Here is a 19,373-nt window from a genome sequence, read left to right on the forward strand (position 1 = left end):
TTATTTCTTTCTTTTCTGAAAAAAAATGGTTATATTTTATCCAGTAGGTTTGTCTCTCTCGGCACAATTTCTTCTAATTTCTTTGTCTTATAGGCTACTGTGACTCAGATTCTGGTGACCAAATATTTAATTGAAGCGATTTCCTATTTATAATCTAAATATCAGGGACATTTTAAAATACCTATGAAGCCTTTTAAGGACTTAGGCACAGGCTATTCTAGATATCCATCCTACACGGTCGGCACAGTCACTGTTGCGCTGTTGTGCCACTATTGCATGCATTGGTTACTCCTTGGCGCTAGGTGTCAGCCCTCACTTGTGGAAAAAAGAACTGTCGAACCCACAACAAAAATTAGCCGTCCTTTCAAGCCTTCAATCAGAGCCCGTTTACGGAGAGCCGGATCACTCCCTATTAACTCCATTGTACCTGCAATATGTTGCTGTTCCGCTAGGGGCGATCACGAATAAGTGCAAAAACCAATGGGGGTCTATGGAGCTAGACGGCTAAATTTGTCTCTTTCACCTGGTTGTCGTTGAGAAATTGAAGATTTGATTGTGGTTTCTGCAAGCTCAATATGGATTATAGGTCAAAAGTTGAATGAACGAGTAGTCACGTCCTTTCGATTTCTTACAGGTTGGGTCGTTGTTTCCCACCACACACTAGCTTTCTGCTAATGAATGACGTCATTGACACATTTGAAAGGCTTTTTAGAACAAATAAGTGACTCAAAAAATATAATACTCAGCGGTTTGTATTTTCTCTTCCCCCTCTTTTGACTGCAACATTCGAATTTCTGGGCAAAAAATTATATCCCGAGAAAAGTGGATTTGAGGGGTACAGCTCCATAGGCCTCTATTCATTCTGCACTTATTCGTGAGCGCCCTCATGTGGAACCAGAAAAGGAACTGCAACCAGTTCAGAAACCGGAAGTTTCCCGAGAGTGGCGGTTCTCCCCTTATTAGACATTCTCTGAAATAATCAAGATTTCAACATGGCGTCCGAAGTACAACAGATGAATAATACAAGCTAACAAGCTGGTGTCACTTAGCTGGTAGACACGAGTCTAACAATTTCCCGTTGTACTATGCAGGAAATTAAACAGTCAGTATTACGAACAAAAAGCAGAAAAAACAAATAATGGAAACGCGGGGCATAGAGCAGATGTTTGACTTCCAGAGGTAAGAAACGTTGCCCCAATTTAGCTAACGTTAACTGGCTAAGCTAACTAGCCGCCTGCTTGCAAATTAGCTGGCTAAGTGAGTCAGTCGTGTATCTTAAGCAACGTCAGTCTTATTTAGCTAGCGATAGCCACATTACTGGAAGCTATCAGAACGAATTAGCCATTATTTCAGATACCTAGTTGATCCAAACATTAACGTTACCTGTAGCATTGCAGAGAGTACCTTTATGAAGTCAGATTATGCCTAGCAAGCTAAGTTTATTAACATTGTTTGATTTAACGTTAGTTGTCGTTTTTAATAACAAGCCAAGTGTAATCCAACATGCAGGGACAAGGCTTGTAACTTGCCTAACTAGCACTACGTTGCCAATGAATTTAAAGGTCACTAATGTTACGGTTAATGTAACCAAAGACCAATACATAACATTACCCCGGCCCTACCATACGACGGTAACATCTAAAACGTACATGACCTGACATACGCCTGTTGCTATCAGCTAACATTAGTATGCTATGATAATAGGGGTCCTCAGGTCGAAATCACGTTTTGCCTCGTCAACTAGCTTTCAAGCTGGCTAGCTAACGTTAAAGCGATAATTTGATCGGTAACGGTAAACAGTGTCTTTGCCTCATCTGTGCATGTTAAGGTTTGGTTACTGTTTGTTGATTACTAGAAAAACACTCTTGTATTTCCGTTTCAGGTTGCCAAATGATGGACTGGTACTGTTGCTGTTGCTGCTGTACTCACCTGTTGGTCTCTGTTTGATGTTGTTACGAATATTTATTGGCGTCCATGTATTCTTAGTGAGCTGTGCACTTCCTGACAGTCTGATTAGAAGGTAAGAGGGAACAATATCCCAAGCACGCAACTCCATTATGTTCTGTTGTGTACTGCTTTGGGACATTTGGGTAATAAACAGATATCCACACATAAGATATGACATCCATTCTCAGACCAACTGTGACTATACTACTACTACTCATTCTCAGCTGACCACTTGGCAGCAATGGCCCAGAGTCCAAACAGCTAGTTAGTTTAACCTCAGCAATTGCACCTTGTTGTTCAGTGATACCAAGGAAAACTCTGAATATGAATTGACCTGCTAATAATTCTCACACTCATCTATCTTCCTCTAATCTTCCTCTCAGATTCATTGTCAGGATTATGTGCTCTGTGCTTGGTATGCATGTGAGACAGAACAGTCCTCGCTCGAGGGACAAGAATGTGAAGCTGTACATCTGTAACCATGTTACTCAGTTTGACCACAACATTATAAACCTCCTTACATCATGCAACACAGTAAGTTGTTTTCTCCTTCTGTCAAGAAAACTACAAATAAGCCACCATATAACACCAACAGAGATAGCAGAAGTGTGGATGCTGAGGTCATTCTGCATGCTGTTCCATGTGCTAGCTTTGCCCTTTGTCTTCCTTAAGAACCACTGTTGTCTCAATTGTTGCCAGTATAAAGACCGCATTCACAGTGTGCACAGCTGTGTTGACCTAGATTTAGGCCAGTAGCCATAGTCTTATTATCTGGTATTGCCCACTTGAGAGGACCTGCATAGAATAGGCAACCATGGTCAGCAACACAACAATTCTGCCTGAAAAAAAATGTTGCTCTTTGCAGCAAAATTATGCTATGCAGCTACGCCCTAACCTCCATTATAACCATCACAATGCAATTGTGTTGTGTAAGGAAGAAACTCATGCTGGTGAATTGAAGAACAGACTAAACTCAGTACAAGTGTTTCATGATTAGATGTTTTCTCATTTGACTGAGTTGAATTGATTAATGAAGGCGCAACAGACTGATACAAGGATACAAGGAAGTTTATTGTCACATGCATATAGTTACTGGATGTAAGAAATGCAGTGAAATGATGTCTGGTGTCAGCCTATTTGTGCATTTATGGGGGTGCGCAAGGAAAAACTCCCTTACCAAGGAAGAAACCTTGGGCAGATCCACGGCTCAAGGGGCTAACCCAACTGCCAGGGGTCTTAGTGTGTGTGTGTTGGGGGGGATGACAAGGGAGATGGGATAGTGTGCTGTGTATGTGGGGAGAGGGCAGTGTGCAATATGTGTGTTGGAGAAGCTTCCTCATGAGACAATGTGCTGTGTATTGGGGGGGGGGGCAGTGTGCTGTAAGTATGTTGGGGATGTGTGTTGGAGAAGCTTCCTGATGAAATAATGTGCTGTGTATGTAGGGGGACTTACTATTGCAAGCAGAGTACTGTATGTATGATGTATGTGAGTGATGACCGTGAAGATGTGTGTGGGTGGGAGGGGAGTGGAGCAGTGTGTATGTAGGGGGACTTACTATTGAAAGCAGAGTACTGTATGTATGATGTATGTGAGTGATGACAGTGAAGATGTGTGTGGGTGGGAGGGGAGTGGAGCAGTGTGTGTGTAGTGTGTGTATGGGTAAGTGGGGGCAGTGTGCTGTAAGTATGTAGAGGATGTGAAAGAAGTAGAGAAACATAATTTTACTTTCCCTGGAAGTTGTATTAAACATTCGTGCCACATTACAGTCACACATATTGATATAGTCTATAGTAGTAAAAAAAGCAGTATGTCACTCGTATATATTAAAGGTGTTCCTCTGTCCGGTTCCCTGTCTCCCCATGCAGCCCTTGCTGGAGGGCCCTGCAGGTTTCGTGTGCTGGGCGCGGGGCTTCATGGAGCTGGGGGGTGGGGCGGAGAGTCGGGTGGAGCTGGCCGGGACTCTCCAGAGGTACTGCTCCATCCCCGGGGCTCCACCACTGCTGCTCTTCCCCGAGGAAGACACCACCAACGGCCGAGCAGGGCTCCTCAAATTCAGGTGACTCAGGAGACGGAGGCCAACGGCCACTGCCGTGCCATGTTGCTCAAAAACGCTCAAATGTAATGATTAAGATCAGGGCTGCAGGAAGTGGATTGCGCTTGCGTTTGCTTCATTCTGCTTTGCCCAGTCATGCTATTTTTTTGGATCGCTAAAAGCTTCCGCCCGTAAATTATGAATATGTATTGATCAAGCTGTGTGAGTGTTATCACTCCACTCTGTCAGCAGTGTCCATTTAGCTACCATAACACTTAACACAAGTAGAGTAAAGAAAGAACCAAGCATGACGTGATAGTCCAGTTGTAGAGTACAGTAAGCAGACCCCAGGAAGCGTGTAGTGTTTGTCTATTCTGTCTACATCTGACTTAGCACCTCTAACACATTGGTGTGTGGTGTTGGGTGACAATGTAGTTAAGAATATTGCTGGCCAGCGTGTTGGTGACACGCTGAGGTAAGGTGCTGCTTGTAATGGCTCCTGTGAGTTAGGAAGGGGAATCTTTTTCTTTTTTTTTTTTTTTTTTTCTTCATGGGAGCTATGCCAGGCTCTCGGACATTTGACTCCAGACAGCAGGGCTTAATCTGAACGGGGCAGAGATCGTAAAGGACAGGGTGGGGGATTTCCTCACTAATGTTACCTTAATGGACCCTTTCTCACTGCTCACAGTGTTGCTTTCTCTCTATTTACCTCAACTTTTCATCTACACTTAGTCACCCTCTGATATTGGATTCTTTTTTTTGTTCGGTGGAACATAGAGAGACAGAGCACACCCCTCATACTTTTCTGAAGATGGAAGGTGGTGTGAAACTGCGTCTTAGTGCACAGAATTAAAGTACTGCAATGCTCACAGTAGTGTAGTGTAGTGTAGTGGTGTTGGTGCAGTCACATGGTGGGTGTTGAATGAATGGTGTATTGATGGTGTTGCACTGTAATACAATATTTTAGTCATGCTGTGCCATGAGTCTTTTTAGTCTGAGTTAAAGTTTAGTCTGTCTCTTTATCAGCACACGGACTAATCCAGGGATTAGTGGAGTTTTGTATGTTTACATTCTGGGCAAAGCTTAGTCTTAGTACAAGCAAAGCATATGCTCCTGGATACTTACAGGAAAGCAATCAGTTCCACTGAGGGACTGTTTTCAAAAAATATTCTTATAAAGCATGCTAGAATTGCGGTAGATAAAGTTTAAGGGGAATTGGGACAATGCCGCATAGTCTTAACTGCTTTGTCTGATCGGTAGAACAGTGTGCCATAAAAGTGAAAAAGAATCACATGTTTTGCCTACTTACGTTTGCTACTTTCCTCTTGATATCAAACACTACAGAGGTACATGTAGGCTTCACTTGGTATCCAACTCTACAGAGGGCCATGTAGGCTACACTTGGTATTCAACACTACGTAGGGCCATGTAGGCTACACATCCTAATCAGTCCAGTGGAATAGTATGTGCCACAGTACTATTTATTCACACAGTCTGTTTATAGAGATTGTTATCTTAATTGCCCATTGCACTTTTGCAGTGAGTATGTGTAAATGCACTTGTTCCTTGTCCTTTAAGCCCAGGTGGTGGAGGCACACTCCTGAATCTTGCGGTCTTGTAATGTGTGTTTCTCCTCCTCTTTAGTTCGTGGTCTTTCTCTGTGACTGACTCAGTCCAGCCTGTGGCCCTGCTGGTGCAGCGGCCCTTCCTAGCTGTGGTAAGCACACACACACACACACACACACACACACACACACACACACACACACACACACACACACACACACACACGTCACTATACTAGTACCCACATACTGAGGAATTCCTCAGTGTCAGGCTCCGCAAAACAAGTTGTGATTGTGAACTTGTTATAATCTCACCTATGAAGTAGTTTTATTTTGCCGTATTACACATTTAAGTGCACACTCTCATTGCAGCAGTTACAAATTAGCAATCTGACAGATGTTCAGACCATAGCAACATGGCAACATATGACGGATATGGCTTTTAGCTCTGTTACACTGCATTTGGAGTAAAGACAGCAGTGATTTTGTGAAACTAACGTTCAAGCACAATCCTTGGATAAATGCAACTAACAGCTGGTAAAGGCAGTTTGTCTTATGATGAAATAAGTGTGTGGTGAGTGTGTGGGAAATTATATCAGCAAAGACAAGTGTAGCAACAGTGGTATTAGTATGTTGATGCAGAAATATAGTGGGTAAATGCAAAACATGTTTTGCAAATGTCTCCATTCCTTGCGACCAAAGTTTCTAGAGTGTTCTTTGCTTTCACTTACCCTTTGATCCCCATTTTTAAATTTAGTTTTTCAAAAGAGTTTAACTTTTATTATTTTACTACTTTCATTCACGTTGTTAACAAATAAGCCTTTTATGCTTATTTAGTATGTGGGCTATATGAAATGCTGACATGTCGGGCTGCTATTGTCTGATACAGTCCTCTGTTAATTTATGAATGAACTTAGCAAACATGTGGTGCCTGTAAAGGCACAACTGCTCCCTGGCCCTGGCTTCTAGTTCGGTCATCCTGCTTTCGATCTGAGGCAACGGGCGCGCAACTCAAGAAAAACAAATCAAATCAGCGGTGCACAACCTGTCGGTGCGAGGTTGAAATTCTATGCGCGCCAGTCGGATCGACGTCACAATCGTGCAAGAAGGGCAGAGAACAGCGACTATACAGGCCACTTAAAACAGGAGTCATATAATTGCCTTAACTTACTAAATAAATAGTAAAGAAGAAAGTGTAGCTGTCATCTTAGTGTGGTGATGTGGACACAGCGCAGTGGTGCTAGATATGGGTCCAAAGGGTGGGGAGTTTTTGCAGGTTGAGTTGCATTGAGAGCTTAACGACGTGTGTGTGTGCTCTGATTTCTCGAACCACGACATGAGATTGTGGATGTTTGTGTTGTGGTTTCAGCTGTGGATTTGCGTATTGTTACAGCCCTTGTCAGTATAAGTTGTTTGTATATCTGGTAGTGGTGACTCAGTGCCCATTGGTACCATGTGATAAATGCACATACACACACCTTTTGTTTGTGAAATGAAGAATGAAGACTATTATTGACAGTTGTACATCATTAATGTATTTCTCTTTCTTTTAGACTACGCCTGATTCATCTTGGCTGACAGAATTGCTGTGGACATTTTTTGTTCCGTTCACAGTGTACCATGTAAGGTACTACATATGACTGTTTGTTTGTTTCTGTATTTGGACTCTTCCTTATTATTTTCCAGGTGACTCTATTCATTATAAGCTCAAAGTAGAGTAGCTGTAATCACTTACTCTATTAAGTCACCACGTTTGACTCAAACTGTAAGAGACAGACGTTCCCTTAGAATGACCTTTTCATACCCCCTCAAGGGTTTAGAGTTTTCTGTAAAAGCCTCTGGCTAAATCCAAAAGCAGATTTTTTTTTTAAATAACCAACATTTCTGCTAATATTGTTGAGAGCTTATGGAAAATCTTTTAGTGGGACTTAATGATGCAACCTATCTTTGCTTAGCAGGGGGTAGGACTAGTGAGAGGCCTGGTGCACGGCTAAAGCACCCCTCACCCTTTTTGTCTCCCTAATCTCCTTAATGTCTCCCTTCCTCTAGATGGCTTCCACCCATATCCAGACAGGAGGGGGACTCGCATCAAGACTTTGCTAACAAGGTCCAAGAGGTATGAGCCTGAGATCTGTGTCTGCAGAGTGAGAGCACAGAGTGAGAGCACATATGTGATTCCTGAGCAGTGTAACGGCAGACAGAAAACACGGGTTGGATTCCTGAGCAGTGTAACGACGGACAGACAACACACATCTGATTCCTGAGCAGCATACTTGCTAATAAAACAACCATACTCTCTAATCTGTGTTGGGTAGAAATGCTTAGCCAGCTAAACTGATGTGTTAAACACATTTGTGGGTGGTCAGAGAGGTGTCAAAATGTAGTTTTTATATGTTCATGTGTATAGATCTCACAGTTGTCATTGTTTCAACCCATCATTTAAATCTGAATGGTCCTAAACCCCCTCCTGTTTTGTAGGCTTTTGGTTTAGTAGCTTTTGACTTTGTCAGGCATATTAAATGTTAATCCCGTTATTTTGTCCGTTTTGTGATGTCTGTGTCGTAGTTTCTCGCCACTGAGCTTGGCGTGGTGTCGACGCAGATCACTAAAGCAGACAAAGCGGAGCACATCAAAAGGAAACGACACACCGCAGCACAGACAGCGAGCACCAGTAAGGATCTTACTGATGTCACAGCATGCAGCTGGGATAATCCATATGATGTACTGATCAGATTTGGACTGCATAGTTTGGCCATTGTGAAGATGCAGATTGCCCACTTCTACCAGACCTTTGTTTCCTCTCTTGATCCTCCTTAACCAACCAGTGCAATAATATGAGAGGATTTCTTATTCTATTCTTATCCTTACATGGGATAATATTTTTTTTGCTAAATACTTATGCACAAGAGTGGATTTGTTCAGCAGCTGAATGGCATGTTTGTCTTGACATTAATGTACCGGTAATTTACTCTATCGCTTTGAATTAATGAATGATTTCTCTAAGCCTTCCTGTGATTTATAAGCCGTGGACCTCGTGTACTTGTTTCAGATCTGGGTGCCCGACCCCGGACAGTCCCACGAGGTTTCATGTCTGCCAGCTTGGGGGTGGAGGACCCCAGGATCGTCAGGATGGCCCAGCAGGTGAAGGACGTCCTCCCCGACGTTCCCCTCAGCGTCATCACCACAGATTTGTGTACGTCCCCCCCCCCCCAACACTCTGTATCCTGCCTTTGTTCCCCCTCACCCCCCCGGAGCTGCCACTGGGCAAAGGCCTCTGATTGTGTTTGCGGTCATCTCAAAGCCCTGGATTACCTCATTGTGTTTGCTCAGTGTCTGTAGTCTATCCATATCAAGCTCCTTGTATGTGTATGTAACTGTGAGACTTTCAATTGATCCGACGAGGTGAAACTAGATTAGGTCTCCGCAGTTTTTCTTCTCTGATGATCTCTTGTGTCTGAAGCTTACCCTTGTTCTTCACTGTCTTGTTGTTCTTTCTTTATTCTTTTCTTATTCTGGAACCGTATGTTCTGGATGCAGTGCAGACGAACTGCGTGGACACCACCATAACCAACCTCTTAGAGAGAACCGAGGAGTATCCCCCAGAGGCGCAGAGCGGTTCTTCATCTGACTCTCTACGGCAACTTCCTACATCCCCTTCCTCCTCCTCCTCTCATGCTGCTGCACTAGCACCCATCCCGACCATCAAGGTGTGTTGAAATGGCACAGATATGTTCCATTGAGTTGTTCCATATTCCATATTCAGGGCTTAAAGTGTTCTGGCACCGTGCCTGAATTCAGGCGTGAGCTGGTATGCTTAAGATTTTGAAAATAGGCAATGAGACTACAGTAAATGACGTCCTCATAAATGTGTGATGACTTCAGGCACAGACATTTCTATTGCTTTAAGCCCTGCATATTCCATGAGTGATGTTTGGCGGTCCTCAGTGTGCCAAGTTGGGCGGTGTCATGCTTCTCTAGAATTTTGAGTGCAATTTGTTCAGTGTTTCTAAACTCTAATCACCAGAATGGCTTCATCTTTTTTTTCTTGTCTTTACATGAATGTGTTGTGTTTTTCCCCCTCCACATACAGCCAGCTGCCAAATCTTTTGGAAGATGTCCAATTGACAGACACATGTCCTTACAAGAGAGAAAAGAGGCCTTGTATGAATATGCCAGACGGTATGGCTTTCATTTCTTTCTTACTCTTGCTGGTTGTATTTTAATCCATGTTTTAGGCCCAACCTTTATTAGATTACCTTTATATAGCTTACGTGTGTCTTGCCATGTTGTTAAGCTCAACTATACCTCATATTCTCCCTCTTTTCTGTCCACCAGGCGTTACACTGAGAAACATGGGTTGAATCAGGAGGAGAACCTTTGAATGAGGTTTTTTTTTTTCTTTGAAGATTTGGTATATGAGGAGAGCCACTTGATGGACAAGAGAAGTAGTCATTATGGTGAAAACGGGACACGACACAGGCTGAATGAAAACATTTTTGATTACCATGCGTGGTCAGGAGAATACGAGGCTGTGGAGATCTCGGCAGATTTTGTTTTTTATTCTCTTGCATGGCAATCATGCATGTCTTTTTAATTATTTCTCTCTGCAAGAAGAAGAAAATAGATTATTTTGGTATCAATTTGTATCAAGTCCCAGTGACCGTGACACATCTCATATTATTTTTATAAAGTCCAGAAATGGAAATTTAACAAAGCAAAGGTTCAGTTTTGTGTGGTTTGAGCTATGACACGGTTGAGGTTCATTATGTTCTGAGGACTCTTTGTCGATGCAGCATCAGCTTTTAAGGACATTAAAATCATTTCTTGATGCAATGTGACTGGCCTCTTGGTGATGTTTGAGGACACCTTTGAGGCTTTCATTAAAATAAATGTCTGCTAAAGTGGGTTAATAAAGAAATATGCAATTGCACAATTGCCAAAGTCAGTGCAATTTTCTTCGAGTAGTAAAGGATGTGTTGTGTATGTTGGTGATTTAAAAATGCTTTTTCTAGTTCTACTGCTTTCAAGTGGAGCTGCTGTATATGTAGTTGTATTTGGTCTTAAAGTCCAAACACTGGGTTTTGTACCACATGGCCTTGTTGATATTAAGAAATTCATCTGGGTAAAGGTATAACACATGTTCTTACTATTTGGCAGTAATATTTAATGACTGCATCACTGTAAATCTTTATTGCTAGTATGTTAAGCTATGAGCATAGCTGTTGGGTCACTTGCATGTCTTTGGACATAATAAAGTAAGATGACTTTACCCAGGACAGCTGTCCAGAAAGAAATCCTGAAGGCATATCCATGCCCTATAAACTGCCCCATCCAGCAAATGGAAATAGTTGGCATGAGCGTAGTTGAGTAGTGCAAGGGATGCATTTTGTGATGAGGGATTTAGAAGACTGCACAATTTATTCCCCCATGCTTTAAAGGAGAAACTGGTGATTTTTCACATAGATCTCCGTTTCTCGAGGTCACCAAGTACTGTCAGTACGAAATTAAAAAAACAAAAAAATTGGTGCTACGTAGCTCAAGTTGCTGCAGCCAGACAGCTGAAGTGCTACATGTATACTTTTATTATTTTCACAGGCATTGTTTATGGACCTGTGAAAGAAGAAAGTACTGTATCATTTTCTCAGAGTAGCTTTGCAATAAATTGTCTAGGGAAGGATGCTTTGTGACCCCCTTCTCTAAGCCTTCTCTAAGCCTCAACCCTTGATCTATACAGGGTCAGCCAAACCCCCTGCTTGAGTTTCTGTTCTGCCAGGAAATTTCCCATCGAGAGTAAACTCCACCCTGCAAGAAGCTTACAAATCAAAGAGGATATATAGACCCACATGTTGGAGCAGTGTCCATTTTCAAAGGTCTGCCTAAAAGTACCCAGTTTTTCCATGACCGTCTGCAGGAACTACAAATGAGGGAGATAGTGCATTTACAAGTTGGCCAGTGTGGGAATCAAATTGGAGCCAAGGTATGTACAAGTTATATTTAGTTAAACATTTCATGGATAGGACTATAATCAGACTCAAATATTTACTGAGATCAATGTTTTTTGTTATCCTAATATGATTGTTTCAAAATGAAAGGGAAATCTATAGATTGTATGCTTTAGAATAAATATAAAATCATATAGAAACGTGATGCACTCAGTCTTGTGTAGACAGCTTTTCTCTGCACCTCTCCCAGTGTTAATAATCTCAAACCATGCATACTATAATGCTACAACCTCAGCTGTCCTATTGTGAGTGATGTGTCAGCTGGGTGGTACAACACTTTTTTCCCTCTTGGATAGTTTTGGGAAGTCATCAGTGATGAACATGGTATCGACCAAACAGGCAGTTACTGTGGAGACAGTGATCTTCAACTGGATAGAATCAATGTCTATTTTAACGAAGCCACTGGTAAGAAAGGAAATCTTATAGAAAGTTGTTTTAGAAGGACTCCACATTTGTGATACATTAATCCCATGCTCATCTATTTAGTACTCAATACATAGAAATGTAGTGATTTACTCTTGTCCTCTAGTACTAGTACTGACAGATGCAGTGGTAATTCCTACCTAATGTCTCCTCTGCACTGTAGTTTGAAAATGTAAATGTGATTTATTTTTTTTTCATCATGTCCAGGAGGACGCTACTTGCCCCGTGCTGTGCTTGTGGACCTAGAACCTGGCACAATGGACTCAGTAAGGTCTGGACCGTTTGGCCAAATCTTCAGACCAGACAACTTTGTATTTGGTAAGACATAGCTCTGAATGGGTGGCTCGTCAGGCTACTGAATGGGTTTAAACAAGGTCAGAATATTAACGTGAAGGCCCAGCAGTGATTGTGTTGGCTGAGTTTCACATATTGATTTGGTTCAGCACGATTTGAATAATGCTAGTCTGTGGGGGAAGGGAGGATATAAGCAAAGTCACAAAATGACTGTCTCCTTTTCTCTTTCCTCAGGTCAAAGCGGTGCTGGCAACAACTGGGCTAAGGGCCACTACACAGAGGGAGCAGAACTTGTGGACTCAGTTCTTGATGTGGTCAGGAAGGAGGCAGAGAGCTGTGACTGCCTGCAGGGCTTCCAGCTCACACATTCCCTGGGTGGTGGTACTGGCTCTGGCTTGGGTACCCTGCTCATCAGCAAGATCCGCGAGGAGTACCCCGACCGCATCATGAACACCTTCAGTGTGGTGCCTTCCCCCAAGGTGTCCGACACTGTGGTAGAGCCCTACAACACCACACTGTCCGTTCACCAGTTGATTGAGAACACAGACGAAACCTACTGTATTGACAATGAAGCACTATATGATATCTGTTTCCGCACCCTTAAACTGACCACACCTACATATGGTGACCTCAACCACCTTGTCTCTGCAACCATGAGTGGAGTCACCACTTGCCTGCGCTTCCCTGGTCAGCTTAATGCAGATCTCCGCAAACTCGCCGTCAACATGGTGCCCTTCCCACGTCTGCACTTCTTCATGCCTGGCTTTGCCCCCCTTACCAGTAGGAATGGTTATCACTATACTACAATACGAGCCCTCACTGTACCAGAGCTCACCCAGCAGATGTTCGACGTCAAGAACATGATGACTGCCTGTGACCCACGTCATGGCCGCTACCTCACAGTGGCTGCAGTCTTCCGTGGTCGCATGTCCATGAAGGAGGTGGACGAGCAAATGCTCAGTATCCAGAACAAAAACAGCAGCTACTTTGTGGAATGGATCCCCAACAATGTGAAGACCGCCGTCTGCAACATCCCACCCAGGGGACTCAAGATGGCCGCCACCTTCATCGGCAACAGCACTGCCATCCAGGAGCTGTTCAAGCGCATCTCCGAGCAGTTCACTGCCATGTTCAGGCGCAAGGCTTTCTTGCATTGGTACACAGGAGAGGGCATGGATGAGATGGAGTTCACAGAAGCTGAGAGCAACATGAATGACCTGGTGTCCGAGTACCAGCAGTACCAGGACGCCACAGCTGAAGAAGACTTTGATGAGGATGAAGAGATTGCTTAAATTTGTTGGGACGACCGAATTGAATTAGCTCATCATTGTTTTCCAACAGCTGATGAAAAACACTGTCCTCCTCGCTCTGTTTCTCATCCCTGAAATAATGTTGTATAGGCTTGGCTATAACACATCACTGCTTCCGTCTTTTATATGTTGTTGGACCACATATTTGTAGACCTCGCCTATTTGACCTTTTTCTCAATTGTCCTGAACTATAGTCATGGCACTGACAAACTGTTGTACATGGTTTTACAGTTATGAAAATAAATTATTTGAAGAAATGTTTTACCTCATTTTATACTTTAAAAAATAAATGCACTGTACAGGGACAACTGACTCATTTAACTGAAGCATGCAGGTGCAATGTAAAAGTCACACATGAAACACAAACAGTTGATGTCTGATTTTATATAGACAACATATGAAGACAAGTTATCTTTCTATTCTCCTCTCTTAAGGTTGATGTAGCAACATTCATCTTTATATGAAAAAAAAATATCTAGAATTGAGCTCAAGAATACTATGGAAATGCAAGATATGCATGTTTAAATTGCTGTTATGGGTTGGGCGCACAGAGGTGGGAGTGTGATTATATAGGGCTGCATGAGTGCCAAAGGTGTTGGGGAGATGACATTTATAGATGGCATCATGAATGTCTATGACTAAACCAAAATACTACCAACATGTCCCACAAGCAGAAGAGGAATATTCTAGCATGACTACCATTCCAAAGAAATCATGCAAAGTTTCTAGAGTGGGAAAAAATGTGAAAACGAGTATTTGATCTGATTTACAGTCCATTAGATCACCCATGAGTTATTGTGCAGAGAAATGTAGAGCAACACGGCCCCTGCAGCAAAGAGCAGCTGACCAATCAGAACAATGGCAGAGCATGAAAATGTGTAATACCAGTATGCTCTCAATCAAAACAGATTTAGTATGTCGTCTATAATAAAGGTGGAGGTACAAAGTGATGGAAAAAATAAAAGGTTCCGATCTCAATGAAAAAAAGTGTTTAGACTTTTGTGTGTGTTCCTGCATTAAGGCTGTATAAAAGATCCAAACTGCTAGTTTTTAGGTTACATGAAAGCAAAACCACTACTGTTCTGATTACATACTTAATGCAATCACTGTAAGGAGATACAATGACATTTAGGTGATATTACACATGGGGTGTATACTCACGTCTTTCACTTCTACTGCATACTGCATGAAAGGCAATTACCATAACACATGGGGTGTATACTCACGTCTTTCACTTCTACTGCATACTGCATGAAAGGGAATTACCATAACCATTACCTCATGCTCTGGCTTATCATGTGCGCTGTGACCTCACTCTTAACTTGTAGTCTTGTTGCCGCACCCAAGAATGGTGACTGAGCTTAAAGCAGTTACCATCTTTGTGAGACGTATGGGCTTATGAGGAGACACACCTTACGAAAAAAATAACTAGTAATTCTGTAAGATTTATATAGTAGGTCTATAATGGTTTATAATACTATTGCGATGTTCTGTAATACCTTTATTATCCTTACCCTCTAGTGTTCCTATAGTACAGTCTTATAGTACTTCTATATTTGTCACAAAATACTATAAGATTGCTATAATATCTACTATAGGATTATTATAATATTTTGTTCCAAAATACTATAAGATTCCTATAGTTCTTTTTTTGTTATAACCTATAGGGACAGTAGAAGGCTACAGGGATGGTTGATTCTGGTTGCTAATTCAAGGATACACTTTGTTCAAGTTCAAGTTTATTGTCATGGGCTCATAAATAAGGATTTATCAGTAATGAAATTCCCTGCTCAAGAGCCAGCTCAACTTTAAAGAATGTAAAGAAGATGTATTGTAATCGTTAAACAAGACGGAAGTGTGAGTATTAAGGGGGGGGGACATAATAGATAATAATGTAGATAATAGTCAGATTACTTATGAAAGCACAACAAAACAGCATGCCTGATAACAGCAAAAAGCAACATAACTTGTAATGCTACTGGTCATTGAGTGGACATGTTTTATGATTCAGCTTATTCAGGCCTTTAAAAAATGGCTGAACAACATTGTGATTGGCGTTCCTTGATTATAAATCGTTATTGATAAAAGTGTCTGCCAAATTAATTGTCCTAATAAAATGTTAAAGAAATGAACTTTGAGTGATACAATGTGCAGCGTTTCCCCTAATTCTAACTGCAGTGAAGTCCCCCTTATTGTATGGAGATCCACAGACTAAAACATGACTTTGTCTACTTTGTCTTTTATCCCATATGTATGATAAATACCCTTACAACTGCAAAATTGTCATTGCTTGAGTGTCAACGACTGTTTTTGAGGAATTATTTGAATCTCACATGCAGGAATGAAGTGGGACATACAAATTGCATCATACTGCACTTCACTGCAGAAATGCAGTATTTTTGACATAAAACTGCATTGTACTGCACTGTACTTCAGAAAAACTGCATTGTCTTTGTCCCATAGCTGCAGATATTTTTTATAAGGGATGTTTTCTAGAGATAAACCCAAGACTAATAACCTGCATCATGGTAAATATGGACTATAGTTCAACGGTTGTGCTACATGCCAGACTGTCAGAGAATCTGCTGTCAGTATTCCTCGTGCCTGGAGGCTTCTTAGGTGTTTTCATCGCACAGATCGAAATAGACATCACTGCTGGGAAAGAAATAGTCTATAACAGCCAAGTGGCCAATTTGTTTACATGTTTCAGTTTACACATGGCTGGAGACTCTAGTCTACAAGATATAAATTGCAATGAATCTGTTTGAGTACTGACACAATATGATACAATGTACAACAGGTAACAGTCGAAAGACTTGAATTTGAAACATTGTTTTCTTCACCCGCCAATCATACGCTCTTGTGCCTGTCCAATCGGCCAATTGTTGCACGCCTCCTCGAGACACTCAAAACCAATGATATTTCAGAAAGGGCGTGCCAAGTATCAATTCTACCCAATGCGAACCTTTCAAATCCCGGCGAGTTGTCCAGACTGGATATATAGACGTTCATCTCAAATTACAGTGTCATTGTTCCGGTTTCGTCTGAAAGAATCTCGTCCGCCAAAGTTACACGCTCACAAACTATCAAAATGAGGGAGATTGTGCATTTGCAAGCTGGACAGTGCGGAAATCAGATTGGTGCCAAGGTACGTGTATTTTCTATGTTAACAGTAAACCAAAATCCTTAATTACGTTATTTGAGTTGGGAGTTGGCGCCCACCTCGAGGCCTGCTTTCTTACTAACAAGATGTGATGAATCCTTGTGAATAGCCTAGTTCTTTCCATGAAATGTGGGCTACAGGGATTATGAAGTCGTTATTTTGTTACAAAAAATCTAAAAATGTATAATCTCTAAAATGTTGTTGTAATTAGGGAACCTAAATGGGTGTGGCTGAACTACATCTTTTTTGTAGTTCATTTGAGCAAAAGTCCCTTTGTGTGATAACGGGAGGAAAAACGGCTGTGCAGTGTAAAGCTTGAAGGGTGTTGGCCGCGTTGGATCAGCGCGCGCGCCGTGTCGTAATATGGCCGGCTGTATCTGGTTCAGCTCAGAAAGTGCGTACATGGAACGCCGCCTGACTGAAGGGAAATTCCGGTCAACGTCTGTATTGAGCGTTGGGAGTGATTTTGTTCAAAAAAATCCTAATAACAACGTTGATTTATCGTTGAATGGCCTATGTTTGTCATTTAACCCACTTCGCACGAGAAAGGAATTCTTGGAGTAAAATGGCCACAGTGTCGTAGCCTACTCCATTTTGCCTAAGCGCCGGCCATGCTGCCAGACGGCAGTCTCGGGCGATGGCCAGATTTGTTCAAATGGCGTTGTGGCTACTGAGCTCTACAGGTTTATCAGGAGGATTTTAAGGACCGAAGTTCTTATTTTGAATGCGCCACTTGCAAAAATGGCTTAATGTACCCAGAAGAAGCTATGCTGTCATCACCCTACATTCCCAACAGCCGACTAACCTTTTTTTTTTTTTTTTTTTTTTTCCCCCCCCCCTTTCCTTTTGCCTCTCCCTGAGTAGTTCTGGGAGGTGATCAGTGATGAGCATGGTATTGACCCAACTGGCAGTTACCATGGCGACAGTGATCTCCAGTTGGACAGGATCAATGTCTACTACAATGAAGCCAGTGGTAAGGACATTTTTATGAGTTGATTTAAACAGGATTTTATGTTTTGACTGATGGTCAAATGTTTTGTTTGAACAAATGAATGCCTCATTGATGATTTGTTTTACCATTACACATTTGTAGGTGGAAAGTATGTTCCCCGTGCTGTGCTTGTGGACCTGGAACCTGGAACAATGGACTCTGTAAGGTCTGGTCCATTTGGCCAAATCTTCAGACCAGATAACTTCGTATTCGGTGAGCCACCGCACTGCCATTTCAATTTAAATAAGGCTGGAGGACATGATCCCATCTGTGATTGTGTTGGCTGATTGCAAATATTGATTCAGTTCAGTGTGATGCACAAGGAGTGGTGAGTGGGGGAGGGAGAGTATTTGAGTAGGAAGAGAACACATCTTGACAGTCTTGTGTTTTGTGTTAGGTCAAAGCGGTGCTGGCAACAACTGGGCTAAGGGCCATTACACAGAAGGAGCAGAACTTGTGGACTCAGTTCTTGATGTGGTCAGGAAGGAGGCCGAGAGCTGCGACTGCCTGCAGGGCTTCCAGCTCACACATTCCCTGGGTGGTGGTACTGGCTCTGGCATGGGTACCCTGCTCATCAGCAAGATCCGCGAGGAGTACCCCGACCGCATCATGAACACCTTCAGTGTGGTGCCTTCCCCCAAGGTGTCCGACACTGTGGTAGAGCCCTACAACGCCACACTGTCCGTTCACCAGTTGGTTGAAAACACAGACGAAACCTACTGTATTGACAATGAAGCACTATACGATATCTGTTTCCGCACCCTTAAACTGACCACACCTACATATGGTGACCTCAACCACCTTGTCTCTGCAACCATGAGTGGAGTCACCACTTGCCTGCGCTTCCCTGGTCAGCTTAATGCAGATCTCCGCAAACTCGCCGTCAACATGGTGCCCTTCCCACGTCTGCACTTCTTCATGCCTGGATTCGCACCCCTTACAAGCAGAGGCAGCCAGCAGTACAGAGCCCTCACTGTACCAGAGCTCACCCAGCAGATGTTCGATGCCAAGAACATGATGGCTGCCTGTGACCCACGTCATGGCCGCTACCTCACAGTGGCTGCAGTCTTCCGTGGACGCATGTCCATGAAAGAGGTGGATGAGCAGATGCTCAATGTCCAGAACAAGAACAGCAGCTACTTCGTGGAATGGATCCCCAACAACGTGAAGACCGCCGTCTGTGACATCCCACCCAGGGGACTCAAGATGGCCGCCACCTTCATCGGCAACAGCACAGCCATCCAGGAGCTGTTCAAGCGCATCTCCGAGCAGTTCACTGCCATGTTCAGGCGCAAGGCTTTCTTGCATTGGTACACAGGAGAGGGCATGGATGAGATGGAATTCACAGAAGCTGAGAGCAACATGAATGACCTGGTGTCCGAGTACCAGCAGTACCAGGACGCCACAGCTGAGGAGGAGGGCGAATTTGAGGAGGAGGGAGAAGAGGAGCTTGCTTAAGTTGTCTTGTCATTTTCCATGTTTCCCTTATTCCATCTTTGTGTTTTTTTTCCTAATTTCTAACTTCACGTTTTGTCACTGACTACCTTCCGGTGTACCACCTGTGTTAATGTCAATAAAAAAAAAAGAAAATCCAAAGCAATGTTTCTACTGTTTTTTTTTTTTTTGTGGGTAGGACTGGTTGGGT

At 42.7% G+C, this 19,373-nt stretch overlaps 2 protein-coding genes across 2 annotated transcripts; both read left to right on the forward strand.

Annotated features, from left to right (window-relative positions):
- Positions 1-983: 983 nt before the first annotated feature.
- On the forward strand, positions 984-10,475 carry aup1 (AUP1 lipid droplet regulating VLDL assembly factor). Its single transcript, XM_048262967.1, has 12 exons — positions 984-1,179; positions 1,883-2,020; positions 2,331-2,481; positions 3,814-4,004; positions 5,625-5,697; positions 7,099-7,172; positions 7,595-7,661; positions 8,111-8,216; positions 8,595-8,738; positions 9,083-9,252; positions 9,636-9,724; positions 9,881-10,475. The coding sequence occupies exons 1-12, from the start codon at positions 1,139-1,141 to the stop codon at positions 9,924-9,926; spliced, it is 1,290 nt and encodes a 429-aa protein (XP_048118924.1). The 5' UTR covers positions 984-1,138; the 3' UTR covers positions 9,927-10,475.
- Positions 10,476-16,578: 6,103 nt separating this feature from the next.
- On the forward strand, positions 16,579-19,324 carry tubb4b (tubulin, beta 4B class IVb). The gene is made up of 4 exons (XM_048262966.1): positions 16,579-16,722; positions 17,602-17,710; positions 17,831-17,941; positions 18,126-19,324. The coding sequence occupies exons 1-4, from the start codon at positions 16,666-16,668 to the stop codon at positions 19,184-19,186; spliced, it is 1,338 nt and encodes a 445-aa protein (XP_048118923.1). The 5' UTR covers positions 16,579-16,665; the 3' UTR covers positions 19,187-19,324.
- The last annotated feature ends 49 nt before the right edge of the window (positions 19,325-19,373 follow it).

The sequence above is a fragment of the Alosa alosa genome, chromosome 14 (genome assembly GCF_017589495.1).
Source record: "Alosa alosa isolate M-15738 ecotype Scorff River chromosome 14, AALO_Geno_1.1, whole genome shotgun sequence".
In the NCBI taxonomy this organism is placed as follows: domain Eukaryota; kingdom Metazoa; phylum Chordata; class Actinopteri; order Clupeiformes; family Clupeidae; genus Alosa; species Alosa alosa.